The sequence below is a fragment of the Lithobates pipiens genome, unplaced genomic scaffold (assembly GCF_037356315.1).
Source record: "Lithobates pipiens isolate NorthernLeopardFrog02 unplaced genomic scaffold, aLitPip1_a1.2 Scaffold_19, whole genome shotgun sequence".
Taxonomy (NCBI): Eukaryota; Metazoa; Chordata; class Amphibia; order Anura; family Ranidae; genus Lithobates; species Lithobates pipiens.
The window spans coordinates 555,003,092-555,017,458 of NW_027507764.1; the positions used below are offsets into that span (position 1 = coordinate 555,003,092).

At 43.0% G+C, this 14,367-nt stretch overlaps 1 protein-coding gene across 1 annotated transcript in view; it reads right to left on the bottom strand.

Annotated features, from left to right (window-relative positions):
• Nucleotides 1-9,945: 9,945 nt before the first annotated feature.
• Nucleotides 9,946-14,367, bottom strand: part of TATDN1 (TatD DNase domain containing 1) — a 39,152-nt gene continuing 34,730 nt past the window's right edge. Inside the window, exon 12 of the mRNA XM_077493308.1 lies at nt 9,946-10,123. Within this exon, the coding sequence (XP_077349434.1) occupies nt 10,021-10,123 (103 nt within the window). The 3' untranslated portion in view covers nt 9,946-10,020. The remainder of the gene's footprint in view (nt 10,124-14,367) is intronic.

Consider the following 14,367-nt stretch of genomic DNA (forward strand, 5'->3'; position numbering starts at 1 on the left):
TTGTCATATGCCAGACAGCTAATACAGGACCAGCCTTGGTCTTGTATCATCTGTCTGGCATGTGACAAAGATTTGTCACACAAACTTCTTGTTCCAGTGTGCGGCTAGTTGGTTTGAATCTGGGCTGGTCCCTGCTGAACCTGCTTTGATTCAGACCATCTATGGCCTGCTTTAATTGCCAATGGGAATGTGAATTAGGCAAGATTTGACACTATGCAAAAAGAACCTCAGGTCAAAGACACCTCGAAAAAAGTTGCCACCAACCAGAACCAACCCGTGACATGCAAATAAAAAAATGGATAAAAACTTTTTATCATAAAATTAAAATTTAAAGCCAAAACAAAACCTACACCTTTCCCAAAGTAAAGACAATATCTTGATCCAAATATCTATCATAAAAATCTTTAAAAAAATATTTGTATGATCAACATTTTGGGGTCAAGACCTTGTCTTCACTTTGAGAAAGATTTTGTTTTTATATTACGATAAAAAAATGTTTTTCACATTTTTATGTGCATATCACTCTTGTTATGGTTGGTGGAATGCTGCAGAACTGAATGGAGGGAAGGAAGACACCCCACCCCCCCCCCCCTTTCACATAGGAACAGAGCTGAGGCTGTCAATCACAGGCTGTGCTCTCCCCTGTCACCATTTTTCTCTTGCTGTCAGGATACTTGTCAAAAGTGACTCATGCTGATAGCAGAGGAGAATGGGGCAGCAGACAGAAATTACACTTAGTGCTCTGGACCCTTTAAACATTATGGAGAGTCTCGAGGCACCTCATTCTCAAATGTAAAAATGGTTCCAATAGTTTTGCATCCACACAAGTAGGACACCCAGCGTTAGAGGTGATTTTATTCTTCCAAAGCAAATACACTTTTGAAAACTGGCGTGGACTGTCCCAATGTTTCTCTTCTCACTTTTTTTTTTTTTATTTTTTTTATTTTTTTTTTCTATCACTTGGCTAATGTAACCCCCAACGCTGATGGAGAGGGGCAGTGTCGGGTCAAACAAGGATGCTGTGCAGGGGACTGACATCATCCTTATCAACTGATGATGTAATCAGTCATTGGGATGCAGGCAGCTAGAAAGTTGTAATGGTGCACAATGAAGACCCTGTGGCTTTGTGTAACTAAAATACAGTCTTCATCCACATGCTGGCTTATATACAATTTTTAGGCATTTTTTCCTAGGCACCCCTGAAGAAACCTGCTTGAAAAAGGCTGCTATAGAGGGAGATGCTTTGTTCGCATTTTATGTCCTGAGGTTTACAATCACATTATTAGCAAAAATGTATGCCACTTGGCACATGCTCACTAACTCACCAAGGTACGGTGTGGTATTGAAGCCTAGATAATCATAGAGGTTGCAGCTGTATTGTACAGATTGTCATATAGTAGGCAGCACTAATATACCAAGGAGTTTAGCATGCAAAAAGTTTATTAAATTGATTAAAAAGGTAGATGTAAAACACCTACCAAGGATAAAAAATACAAGATACACATACAACATGAAAATAAAAACAATCTTGGTTATTTAATATAGATACAAAACTATTGCTCTATCAATCCAATAGGGACTCATCACCTGGGATGATATTAGTAGGCTTCACAAGCTTCAGATAAAACAAACCTCCCATACTGTAGGCGGGATATTAATCTATCACTAGTGTAAAGCCACTTACTGCTTTATCTTTTGTATGCTCTCTAATCTGTTCATGCTCCTATGCGGTCCGCGTCGCTTGTGGCTCCAGGCTGCAGAATAATGTTGTGAAAGATTCCTTAGTCCTTCGGTCCCTGAAGCCGAGGTCATCTACAAGCCTTCCGGCTGTTTTAGCCTCATCTGGAGACGTATACTGGCATGAGGACATTTAAGCCTCGTACACACGCTTTTTTGTGGCATGCTAGTCTCGTGTTGAAAGTGAAGAGGTTACTCACAATACGAAAATTTTCATAGGACAGAATCCAAGTCTGAAGTGACATAATGTGTTGAATAGTTTTGTATGTATTCTTTCCTTTTTGTCCATGTATAGTATTGCTCTTAGGCCCCTTTCACACGGACGATCCGTTCAGGTCCGCCTGTCAGTTTTTCAGGCGGACCTGAACGGATGCTCCATAGAGGTCTATGGAGCGTCGGATGTCAGCGGTGACATGTCCGCTGACATCCAAAAAAGTGTGACGGAGGAAAAAGCTATTTTTCCATCCGTCATCGGATCGGGTGATGACGGACACTGTGGTCCGTCGTCACCCAATCTCCCATAGGGGAGAGCGGCGCTGTGACAGGTCCGTCTCTGCACACTGTGCAGAGACGGACCTGTCATCTTCCTGCTCAGCGGAGATCGCTCCGGCCAACCCCGCTGAGCAAGCAGATATCCACGGGGCGGATCATCACTGATCCGCCCCATGTGAAAGAACCCTTAGGATTTTTTATTTTATTTTTTTCCATACGAAACCTGTACTAATGAAATGAAATGAAAATTGACTTTGAGTTCACATCCCACAAAAACTTTATCGTCTGTACATCCAGCTTTTGACTGAAGACAAAGTGAAACTGGCTGTCTAAAGCACCGCAATAATGATCCGAAAATCGCCAGCCAGCTCATCATACAAATTTTTCATCCGATTTTCGTATCGTGTGTGATGACATCAGTCTGTTATGTTTCATCCATCAATCAGTGAACTTCTTCAGAAGAGGGAGGGATTATTCAAAAATCCCTTAATAACAAATGTCATACTCGCCTCCACTGTGCAGTTTGTTTTGCAGAGTGACCCCGATCCACCTGTTTTGGGGTCCCCCATCAGCTCTAGTAGCTCCTTCCCACATCGAGTGTTCATGTCTTTGGTGGACGGGTGTGCTCCCGAGTACTGCTTTTGCGTGCATTGACACAGAAAGCGGGACTTGGCCGCGCTCCATCATTGAATTTGACAGCAGTGGGAGCCAATGGCTGTGCTGCTAGCAATCTATCCAATCAGGACATGACACCAGTTAGAGCTGGTGTGCTCATCCCCAGGGAGAAGAAAACCGGGTTCAGGTAAGTAAAAAGGGGGCGGGGGGGGGGGCTGCAGCACTACAGGTTTTTATTTTATTTTTTTTTTATAGGTTTACAACCCCTTTTTGACAGATGTCGGCTTCACCAGAGAATTCTCTGCATAGAGAGAATTGGGAAAATGCTTTAAGATCACAAGGGGGAAAAAATTGCAATAATGATTCTTTACATTTCATCATGCAGCTCTATTTTTTACAACATTCCATCATGTATATTACTTTGCTCATAGAGCAATTCATAAATCTTGATGTCGAACGTTTTCAAATGGTCCAAATCAGTTAATACGTACTTTTTTTTTCCCAACATCGGGACGAACCTGGCAATGGCCACAAGGATACATTCCAGTTAATCTGGGTAAGTCAGTTTCCAGGTGTCTCCTTTTTGTACTCAGAATGCACTAGAACAGTGATGGCGAACCTTGGCACCCCAGATAATTTGGAACTACGTTTCCCATGGTACTTAACTACTCTGCAGAGTGCATGGGCATCATGGGAAATGTAGTTTCAAAGGATCTTGGGTGCCAAGGTTCACCATCACTGCACTAGAAGATCATTCAAGTTAGGTGCTCTGCAGGCCACCATAGAGGGTCTAGGGCCAACTATTCGGGAAATGGAAGGAAGGATTGGCCGTGAGAATATTCCAATGTTTTTACAGGATAGATTCAAGGTTCCCCCATTGTCATTTGATGATCCTTTCATTGATTTTAACTCTAAGTTGGATTTCAGTTCCACGTCATAGTATGAAAGAAACATCAAGCTAACCTTTAACTTTGATTCAAACATCCCATTTCTGGACTTGAAAGTTTCCATAATGGGAAAACCAGCTATCGACTAAAACGTTTAGAAAATAAATGGGGGCTAATACTCTGCTGCATGCAGATAGCCACCATCCAAAATCTCTAAAAAACGTTTTTTCGGTAGGTCAGTTTCTTCGAATTAGAAGAAACTGTACTGATGCAGTTAATTTTAAACAAGAGGCCACCCAGATGTACCAATGTTTCAGAGAAAGAGGATATTCCCACAAAGTCCTAAGAAAATTCTATAGACACTGACCTTGGAACACTATTGGGGAAGTGAAGATCGAAGGGCACTAGAAAAAAACAGAGACCCACTACATTCATTACTAAATATGGACAACAATGGGGGGGGGGGGGGGGGCCTTGAATCCTATCCTGCAAAAACATTGGAATATTCTCACAGCCAATCCTTCCATTTTCCAATTGGGCTCTAGACCCTCTATGGTGGCCTGCAGAGCACCTAACCTGAATGATCTTCTAGTAGTGCATTCAGAGTACAAAGAGGACACATCTGGAAACTGACGTTCAACATCAAAAAATATATATTAATTGCTCTACGAGCAAAGTAATATACATGATAAAAAAATCCTTGTAAAAAAAAAAAAAAAAAAAATAGTGCAGTTTCAGGCTTCTGCACATCCCCTCCAGCAGTCAGCCCATACCTCTGTACAGGCTGTTAGCTTGTAAGCTGAAAGGAGTGTGAATTTGATTGTTCTAATCATCATGCTTGCAGCCCATTCAAACTGCAAGTCTATCTGCCACAGATTTGTTTTTTTCACTCATGGAGTCCCATACAGCTGTCTTGTTTTCAAAATGTGACAGTGGGTGTATGGAGAGGATCCCCTGCCCGCTGTCATAGGGAGGTTACTGAACACGTTACATCCTAAATACAGGTGTAACATGTTCAGAACGGTGAATCTAGCCTTTAAATAGGTGGTCAATTTTAAATGCATTTCAAGTATGGAGGGGGGGGGGGAAGTGCGAGGCTGAGAAAAAGAGGAGAAAAAAAAAGAATAGGCAAAAAGAGATCTTCTCTGGGGACAGGGAGAATCATGGTCGTCATTGCAGTCATGCCAGATTGACTAAAGCCTAAGGGGGGGGGGGGGGGGGGTCAGGGGATCCAGGTGTGTCAACTGAATGACCCTGACTAGATGTCCCTTTAATGACACCTGACGTCCCGTTTTAAATGCATTTCAAAAGCACTTTATAATCTTTTATACCAGCATATTTGTGTGCATTGCTCATGAAATAGAAAAGGGACTTGATGTAGTGTAACAGATTTATTATAAAATAAAGGCTAGAACAGCAGGGAACATTCACATGACATTCATCTGCTTATTGCAAGTATATATAGCTTCAGAAAGCTAGAAACAGAGGTTGATTTACTAAAACTGGAGAGTGCAAAATCTGGTGCAGCTCTGCATGGTAGACAATCGACTTCTAAAGCTTGGCCATACATGGATCAAATTCTGAAAAAAAAATGTTCACTGGAAACTTGTATCTAACCGTTTACGTTTGAATTTCGCACCATTAGTGCAGCAATGGGCGATTTTTATGTGGCCATCAAATCTGAGCGAACGGGCATGTTGTGAATTTTTTTTAAAACTAACAAATTTCTAATCAACGATGGGAGAATTCTGCAAGAAATATTGAGAAAGAAATGTGCATGAACTGCGACCTGGGGAAACCTTCCAGAGCTGAAGAGGTTAACCTTTGGCAAAATAACCTGGAAGCGGATTGGTTTCTATGCAGAGCTGCACCAGATTTTGCACTCCCCAGTTTTAGTAAATTCACCCCACTGTGTCTCGCTTAGTAATGACTGTGTACCAATGTGTCTCCAAGCTTTATCTGAGTCGTTTCAACATCGGCATAGGTTGTTAGGAGTAGGGTGAGGATTGGAGCATTGTTCTTTGGTCAAGCTCAGGTTTATTTCAGTATAAGTTAGTCAGATCACCCGTCATAGATATTGCCAAAAGCAAAGAGTAAGGTAGTGACAGGTAAGTCTGCCATAATGTACCAATATGCTGTGCATACTAACACATTATGGCATAACCCACCTGGTGGGGCCCTAAAAAGCTAATTTTATAGGGGACTTCAATTCTGCTTTAAACACTTAAAGACCGAGCCTCTTTCTGAAATTTGTTGTTTACAAGTTAAAAACGGGTGTTTTTTTTGCTAGAAAATTACCCCCAAACATTATACATTTTTTTTCTAACCTAGAGAATAAAATGGCGATCGTTGCAATACTTTCTGTCACACCGTATTTGCGCAGCAGTCTTTCAAGCGCACTTTTTTTGGAAAAAATACACTTTTTTTTTTTTTTATTAAATAATAAGACAACAGTAAAGTTAGCCCAATTTTTTTTAATATTGTGAAAGATAATGTTACGCTGAGTAAATTGATACCCAACATGTCACACTTCAAAATTGCGCCTGCTCGTAGAGTAGCGACAAACTTTTACCCTATCTCCATAGGCACATTTAAAAAATTCTACAGGTTGCATGTTTTGAGCTACAGCGGAGGTCCAGGGCTAGAATTATTGCTCTCGCTCTACCGATCGTGGTGATACCTCACATGTGTGCTTTGAACACCGTTTTCATATGCGGTGCGCTACTCACATTTGCGTTCGCTTCTGCACGTGAGCTCGTCGGTATGAGGCACGTTTAAATTATTTTTTTCTTCTTATTTTAACTTTTATTTTTACACAGTTTTAAAAAAAAAAGAATTTAATTTTTATTCTTATTACAAGGAATGTAAACATCCCTTGTAATAGAAAAAAAATCATGACAGGACCTCTTAAATATGAGATCTGTGGTCAAAAAGACCTCAAATCTCATATTTACACTAAAATGCAATAAAAAAAGAAAAAAAAAAAGTAATTAAAAAAAAATGTCCCTTTAAGTGCTATGGGCTGATGTGACGTTTTGATGTCGTTTTCGCCCAACAATTGTATGGAGAAGCATGGGGCCATCTTCCCCTCGCACATCTCCATACCCGACAGGACGCGATCGCTTCTGAGAAGCGGCGGGGGGGCCACTGATAAAAGTGATCTCGCGGCGAATCTGCCGCAGAGACCACTTTTACCTTTCTAGCGGACCGCCCACTGAAGAAGAGGTTACCGGGGTTATGGCAGCTAGCTGCTGCCATAACAATATCCTCCTTCAAACAGCCGATGTAAAACTGCGGCAGACGGTCCGTAAGTGGTTAAAACAATGGTTCCTCTGATTGGCTGGAGTGGAAGAAGGGGGGTAGAGGACGTCACTATTTTCTACCTTTTAGCCAATCAAAAGAAACCTTGTATTCATTGATAGAAATACAAGGCTTCTTCTGAAGGTCAGGGAAACGTGCCGCCTGACTTTTCTTCAATATCTGCAGCAGGCAGAGAATCGCCCAAACCGCTGCCAGAACATAGCCCAGCTTACTGTATGCAGCTTATACTACTACACTATATTACTGTACAGCACCAGCCGTATCGGTACATAATAGAAGTATAGTTTGGGCCAACTTGACCCACACAAACGATTTAGAGTGATATTAAAGCTGGAATTCTACTTTAACCACTTGCTTACTGGGCACTTAAACCCCCCTCAGTCCCAGACCAATTTTCAGCTTTCAGCGCTGATGCACTTTGAATGACAATTGCGTGGGCATACAACACTGTACCCAAATGAAATTTTTATCATTTTTTTCCCACAAATAGAGCTTTCTTTTGGTGGTATTTAGTTACAGCTCGGAGTTTTATTTTTTGCTAAACAAACAAAAAAAGATGCAAAAAAAAAAATCATGTTTTAATAGTTTGTTATAAAATTTTGCAAACGGGTCATTTTTCTCCTTCATTGAAGTGCGCTGATTAGGCGGCACTGATAGGCTGCATTGGTGGGCACTGATGGGCTGCATTGGTGGGCACTGATGGGCTGCATTGGTGGGCACTGATGGGCTGCATTGGTGGGCACTGATAGGCTGCACTGGTGGGCACTGATAGGCATAGTTAAGGCGGCACTAATAGGCACAGATAAGGCGGCACCGATGGGCACAGATAAGGCGGCACTGATGGGCAAAGATGGGCACAGATAAGATGGCACGGATGGGTGGCACGGATAAGTGGCACGGATGGGTGGCACGGATGGGCACTGATAGGTACCACAGATAGATGGGACTGATGGGCACTGATAGGTGGCACTGATAGGTGGCTCTGATAGGTGGCACTGCTGGGCACTGATGGGCGGCACTGCTGGGCACTGATGGGCGGCACTGCTGGGCACTGATGGGCGGCACTGGGGTGCAGCACCTTTGAGGCAGATTTTGGGTGGCACTGTGGGTGGCACTGTGGGCACTGCTGGGTGGCACTGCTGGGTGGCACTGTGGGCACTATGGGCACTGCTGGGTGGCACTGACAGGGGGGCACTTACTTTATTTCAGGATGGCACTGCGGGTGGCAGGTGGGCACTGGCAGGGGGCAGGTGTCCGCTGGATATGCTGGCCGTGATCGGGACTGATGTCCCGAACACGGCCGCCGGCGATCGGCTTTTTTTTTTTCTCCTCGCGCTGTCAGCGCGAGGAGGAATACTAGCCGATTACCGGCTCCGTTTTATCACATGATCAGCTGTCATTGGCTGACAGCTGATCACGTGATAAGGGGTCGGGATCGACCCCTTACACGGATCGGTGATCAGGCGAGTCTCACGGACTCGCCGATCACAGAGCGCGCCGCGCGCGCCCCTCAGGGGGCGTGCAGGCCGCTCGTAACCAGGACTACGTCAATAGACGTAGTCCCGGAAATGTGGGTCCGCGCTATTGCCGTCATTTTGCAATAGCGCGGTACCCAAGTGGTTAAGCAAACCTATTGCTTTGCCTTGTATTGGTAAAAAGCAGGTTCATTATAATTGAGTCCCTAAACAAGTGTAAAAGTCTTCGATCTCTATGATGAATGGAGGTTACTGCAGAGTACATCATGTGCACTATTGAGTCCACACATTAGCAGACCAAATATGAATAGAACTGTATTTCTGGTCCACCATTGTGTGGGCGTGCACTAACATGCCTCTGTTTATCATGGAGATGATGCCTGAGAGTCAACAGAGCTTAGTATTCAGATGAGCTCTGTTAGCCTCCATTAACATTAGTGATGCTGCATATTCATGCATTTTTACATGCTTTTTTAATGCGTTTTCATGCTTGTGTTTTTTTTTGTTTTGTTTTTTTGTAGGAGGAAAGGACATTTAGGTTGTTAAGCACAAAACCCTGCCAAAAACAGCATGTACATAATGTTTTTCATGCACTCGCATTTATATCGGACAGGTTTATTGTGCTCCAGCAACATGACTTTCAGAGCCCCGACGCTGGACTCAGCCCCCTTCAAAGTGTAGAGTTGGTGCAGCCACTGTGCCCGCCCCTCACCTCCTCCTTCCCAATCACAGAAGCCTTTGTATTGCGTGACCTCATTCACAAAATACAAAGGCTTCTGTGAATGGACAACAGAAGGGAGGGGCCAGGCATAGCCTCTCCTCTCTCACAGACTCGAGAGTGGAGTTTATCCTCTAGCAGAGCCATAAACTTGTTACAATGTGGCAGGCAGCTATTTGGACTTAAATCCTCAAATCCCCCAATTCAGCAACTTTGCAAAAAGTGCAGGCACACCATTGACTTAAGTCTATGGGGCCAAAAATGCAGGGCCAGTTCACACCATAGAAACGCAGTCCAGATGCTTTTCTGCATGCACGTTTTAGATGCAATCCAGTGCATATTTCCCCTCCTTTTTCTTAACCTTAAATACGCATTCCAGTGTGTTTTTGAAGTGTTTTAGTGTTCCAATGCAGGAAAAATGCAGCATGTTCTACTTTTTTTTTTTTCTGGAACTGCAAGCACTGGTGTGAACTATGCCACTGCAAACCCATATAACTTACTTTCCATGCATTTTTGATGCAGAAAAAAAAAACGCACTGGACTGCATGTGAACTGGCCCTCTAAAAATCATCTGCGCCTTTTCAAAAATCGCACTGCACCATGTTGCATTAATGTGAATGGTCACCAATGTGTTCTCCAGCGTCATGCATTGCAGTGCGACACCTAATGCAGGAAAAAAATCGCACTACAGGGCCACATGGAACCTGAAAATAAGTTACTTTTTAATAAATTGGAGTCTAAGTACTGGGTGACCGAAGCTGATTTGGCTATTCTCCTATTTATCCGGAAAGAAGACTTTGCTTGTGTTGTTGTAGAGGGTTTTCGCGAGCTCCTCTGGATCTTCTTCTCTGACCGCCGCAATAATCTCCAGGACTTGTCTGCAAAATCAAGCACAATGTTTTTTTATTAGAGATACCCGTCAGCCACCAAAGGCATGGAAGTTAGATATTTGGCAACAGAAATAAATTTGCAGTTAATGGCTTAATAGCATAATATTTTACAGAAGGACTCAAGCTTTTGTCTCAGGGCTTTTTGACTAATGTTATAGACTAGGCAAGGACAGCCATGGTTTTCAGTTCCCAGTTTTACAGTATACAATGGATATAAAAAGTCTACACACCCCTGTTAAATGTTAGGTTTCTCTGATGTAAAAAAACGAGATAAAGATAAATAATTTCAGAACTTTTTCCACCTATAATCTGACCTCTAAACTGTACAACTCGGTTGAAAAACAAACTGAAATCTTTATGGGGAGAAGTAAAAATAAAAAACTAAAATAATGTGGTTGCATAAGTGTACACACCCTCTTATAACTGGGGATGTAGCTGTGTTCAGTATTAAGCAATCACATTCAAACTGTTAAATAGGAGTCAGTACACACCTGCCATCATTTAAAGCGCCACGGATTAACCCCAAATAAAGTTCAGCTGTTCTAGTAGGTCTTTCCTGACATTTTCTTAGTCGCATCCTACAGCAAAAGCCATGGTCCGCAGAGAGCTTCCAAAGCATCAGAGGGATCTCATTGTTAAAAGGTATCAGTCAGGAGAAGGGTACAAAATAATTTCCAAGGCATTAAATATACCGTGGAACACGGTGAAGACAGTCATCAAGTGGAGAAAATATGGAACAACAGTGACATTGCCAAGAACTGGACGTCCCTCCAAAATTGATGAAAAACGAGAAAAAAAAAACTGGTCAGGGAGACTGCCAAGAGGCCTACAGCAACATTAAAGGAGCTGTATGAATATCTGGCAAGTATTGGCTGTGTGGTACATGTGACAACAATCTCCTGTATTCTTTATATGGCTGGGCTATGGGGTAGAGTGGCAAGACTTATGCCTCGTACACACGTTCCGATTATCGTACGACAGATCGTTCACATTTTGTTGCATACAACTAAGATCGAATACAACAGTGCAAAATGTGTGTAAGATTTTTGTCGTACGATTCTGGAAAAATCTTCCGTCGTGCGTAGCTACGTATTTTAAATGATGTCAAATACGTGTGACCCGTGTGTGCTTCTGGTTTATTTTTGTGTTTGTGATCATGCGTGGTGTTTATTGAACTACTTTTATCGGACGCATACTGTACTGACTACACGATTGTCGTACGATGGGCTGTCATCCGACCAAAGTTTTCCTGTTTGTCCCTTCGAATTTGGTTGGACGGACTGTCGTGATCGGCTGTCGAAAGCTGCGTACTAACGATCAGATTATCGAACGATCTGTCCGAAAGCGACTTTTGTGGTCCGATAATCGGAACGTGTGTACGGGGCATTACTTTGCTTATGAAGAAAAACATCCCAGCCTGGCTAAATTTTGCAAAAACACACCTGAAGTCTCCCAAAAGCATGTGGGGAAATGTGTTATGGTCTGATAAAACCAAGGTTGAACTTTTTGGCCATAATTCCCAAAAATATGTTTGGCGCAAAAACAACACTGCACATCACCAAAAGAACACCATACCCACCGTGAAACATGGTGGTGGCAGCATCATGCTTTTGGGCTGTTTTTCTTCAGTTGGAATAGGGGCCTTAGCCAAGGTAGAGGGAATTATGAACAGATCCAAATACCAGTCAATATTGGCACAAAACCTTCAGGTTTCTTCTAGAAAGCTGAACACGAAGAGGAACGTCATCTTTCAGCATGACAACGACCAAAGGCATACAACCAACTCAACAAAGGAATGGCTTCACCAGAAGAAGATTAACATTTTGGAATGGCCCAGCCACAGCCCAGACCTGAATCCCATTGAAAATCTGTGGGGTGATCTGAAGAGGGCTGTGCACAGGCGACAGATTTGGAGTTTTTCTGCAAAGAAGAGTGGGCAATTATTGCCAAGTCATGATGTGCCATGCTGATAGACTCATACCCAAAAATGCCGAGTGCTGTAAAAAATCAAAAGGTGCTTCAATTAGTGTGTTGCACACTTATGCAACAATATTATTTTATTATTATTTTCGTTTTTCAACTGAGTTATATAGCTTATAGGTCACATTAAAGGTGGAAAGGTTTTGAAAAGATTTAGCTTTGTCTAATGTTTTTTTTTTTTTTTACATCACAGAAACCTGACATTTTAAGAGGGGTGTGTAGACTTTTTATATCCACTGTATGTCCAGCAAGACCAGGCAAATCCAGGGATTGTTCACACTGTCAAATTCTCTCAGGTGCTTTTAACCCTTACCAAGCACTTTACATACACCAGATACCTTAATTTACATTCCCCGTCTGGGGCATTGAGCTAGGCAACTAGACTGAACAACAATCAGCGCTAAAGTACAACAGGCACTTTTCAGTACATACTAAGAAAGTCAATTGTCAAGGCAAATTCTTCTGATATCATCCCAACGGCAGTTTTTTTTTTTTTTTTCAAATATGCGTAGGCTTTGCTACCATCTTTAGATCAGCGAAATTCTTAGACACATGGCAAAGAGGGTGCACCGGTCTTGTGCATTACCATAAAACATAAAAAATAAAAACAAAAAAAGATTCCAATATACTCACAAGAGCAAATTAATTCTATCACAATAAAACCAGTGAACGCAATCCAAGGACAATGCTCTGGTGATGCCCACCGGCAGGAGATATGGCTTACGGGTTTCAAGGGCAAAGCCCTCTTCATCAGAGCTACTGCTGAAGAGGGCTCTGTCCTTGAAATGCATAAGCTATACATTCTGTTGGTGGGTTTTACTGATTTTATAGGTGTCCCTGAATTCATTTAGGCCACTTTTTACATGGGCTGTCCAATCGGGTCAGTTTTTTTTTTTAGGCAGCCCTGATAGGACCTGCCATTCTCTTCTATGAAGCTGCAGATGTTAGCGGACACATGTCCACTGACACCGGCCAACATTCGATCCGATCTGCGAAAAACAGACAGTCCTATTCCCCATTCAATTGCACCATATAGAAGAGTGGGACTGCATAGCGGGGCAGACACGGACCTGTCATTCACTTGCTTAGTGGGGATCAGCGGAGAGATCCCTCGCTGAGCAAGCGGATTCCACTTAGTGGAGGCACCCGTGTGAAAGGGGCCTTAAGCCCCCATACACACTGTCAGATTTTCTGCAGATTTTTTCCTTCAGATTTACCAAAACCATATAATACCTTTAGGAGTTTTAATTTGTATGCAATCAGGCAGGCCCTTGCACTACATGGTTTTGGTAAATCTGAAGACAAAAAATCAGCAGAAAATCTGATAGTGTGTATGGGGCTTAAGGCCCCTTTCACATGGGCGCCTCCGCTAAGTGTGTATGGGGCTTTTCTCTTGTGAGTATATTGGAATCTTTTTTTATTTTAATTCAATACATTTCTTTTATGGTAATGCACAAGGCTGGTGCACCCTCTTTTTTGTTTTAGCCACTGAGCTAGGCAGGCCAAATGTTAGCATGTATGTACAGCTCATAGACCACACTTACCGTCAGATTTAAATAATCAAACACAGTTAAATGCTCTTCTGTACCAGATGCAAAGGAGGGGGAGATTTACTAAAACTGGAGTGTGCAAAATCTGGTGCAGCTCTGGAATCCGCTTCCAGGCTGCATTGTCAAAGCTTAAAGCGGCGTTTCACCCAAAAATGGAACTTCTGGCTTTAAGGAGTCCTAACCCCCTGACATGCCGCATTTGGCATTTTGTTTTTTTTGGGCACCTAGTTTTGACAGGTACCCAGCTCCCACTTCTGCCCACACTGCCTAGGCGACTCCTCCTCTCCCCCTCCCTCCCTGCAATCTTCTGGGACACCTCCCAGGTCTCAAGATTGCACAGCCATTCAGGACAGCCGGGTGCCCACACTAGTGATACTGGCACAGAGGAGAGGTGGGGGAGAGAACCGAGGCTTCGGGCGGCCGCTTCGCTGAGCTGTGGGACAGGTGAGTGTGTGTTTATTAACAGTCAGCTGCTACACTTTTTGTAGCTGCTGACTTTTAATAAACTGAAAAACGAGGGGAACTCCGCTTTATCTGAACAAACTGATGTTAGAAGCTGATTGGCTACCATGCACAGCTGCACCATTCTGAGTGCTCCAGTTTTAGTAAATGGATGGGCTGCCGACCCACAAAAAATAGGTCCTGCACCAGTGCAAAGGAGAAAGCATACATATGTGTGTTGTAATCACGATGTTCTGGTGC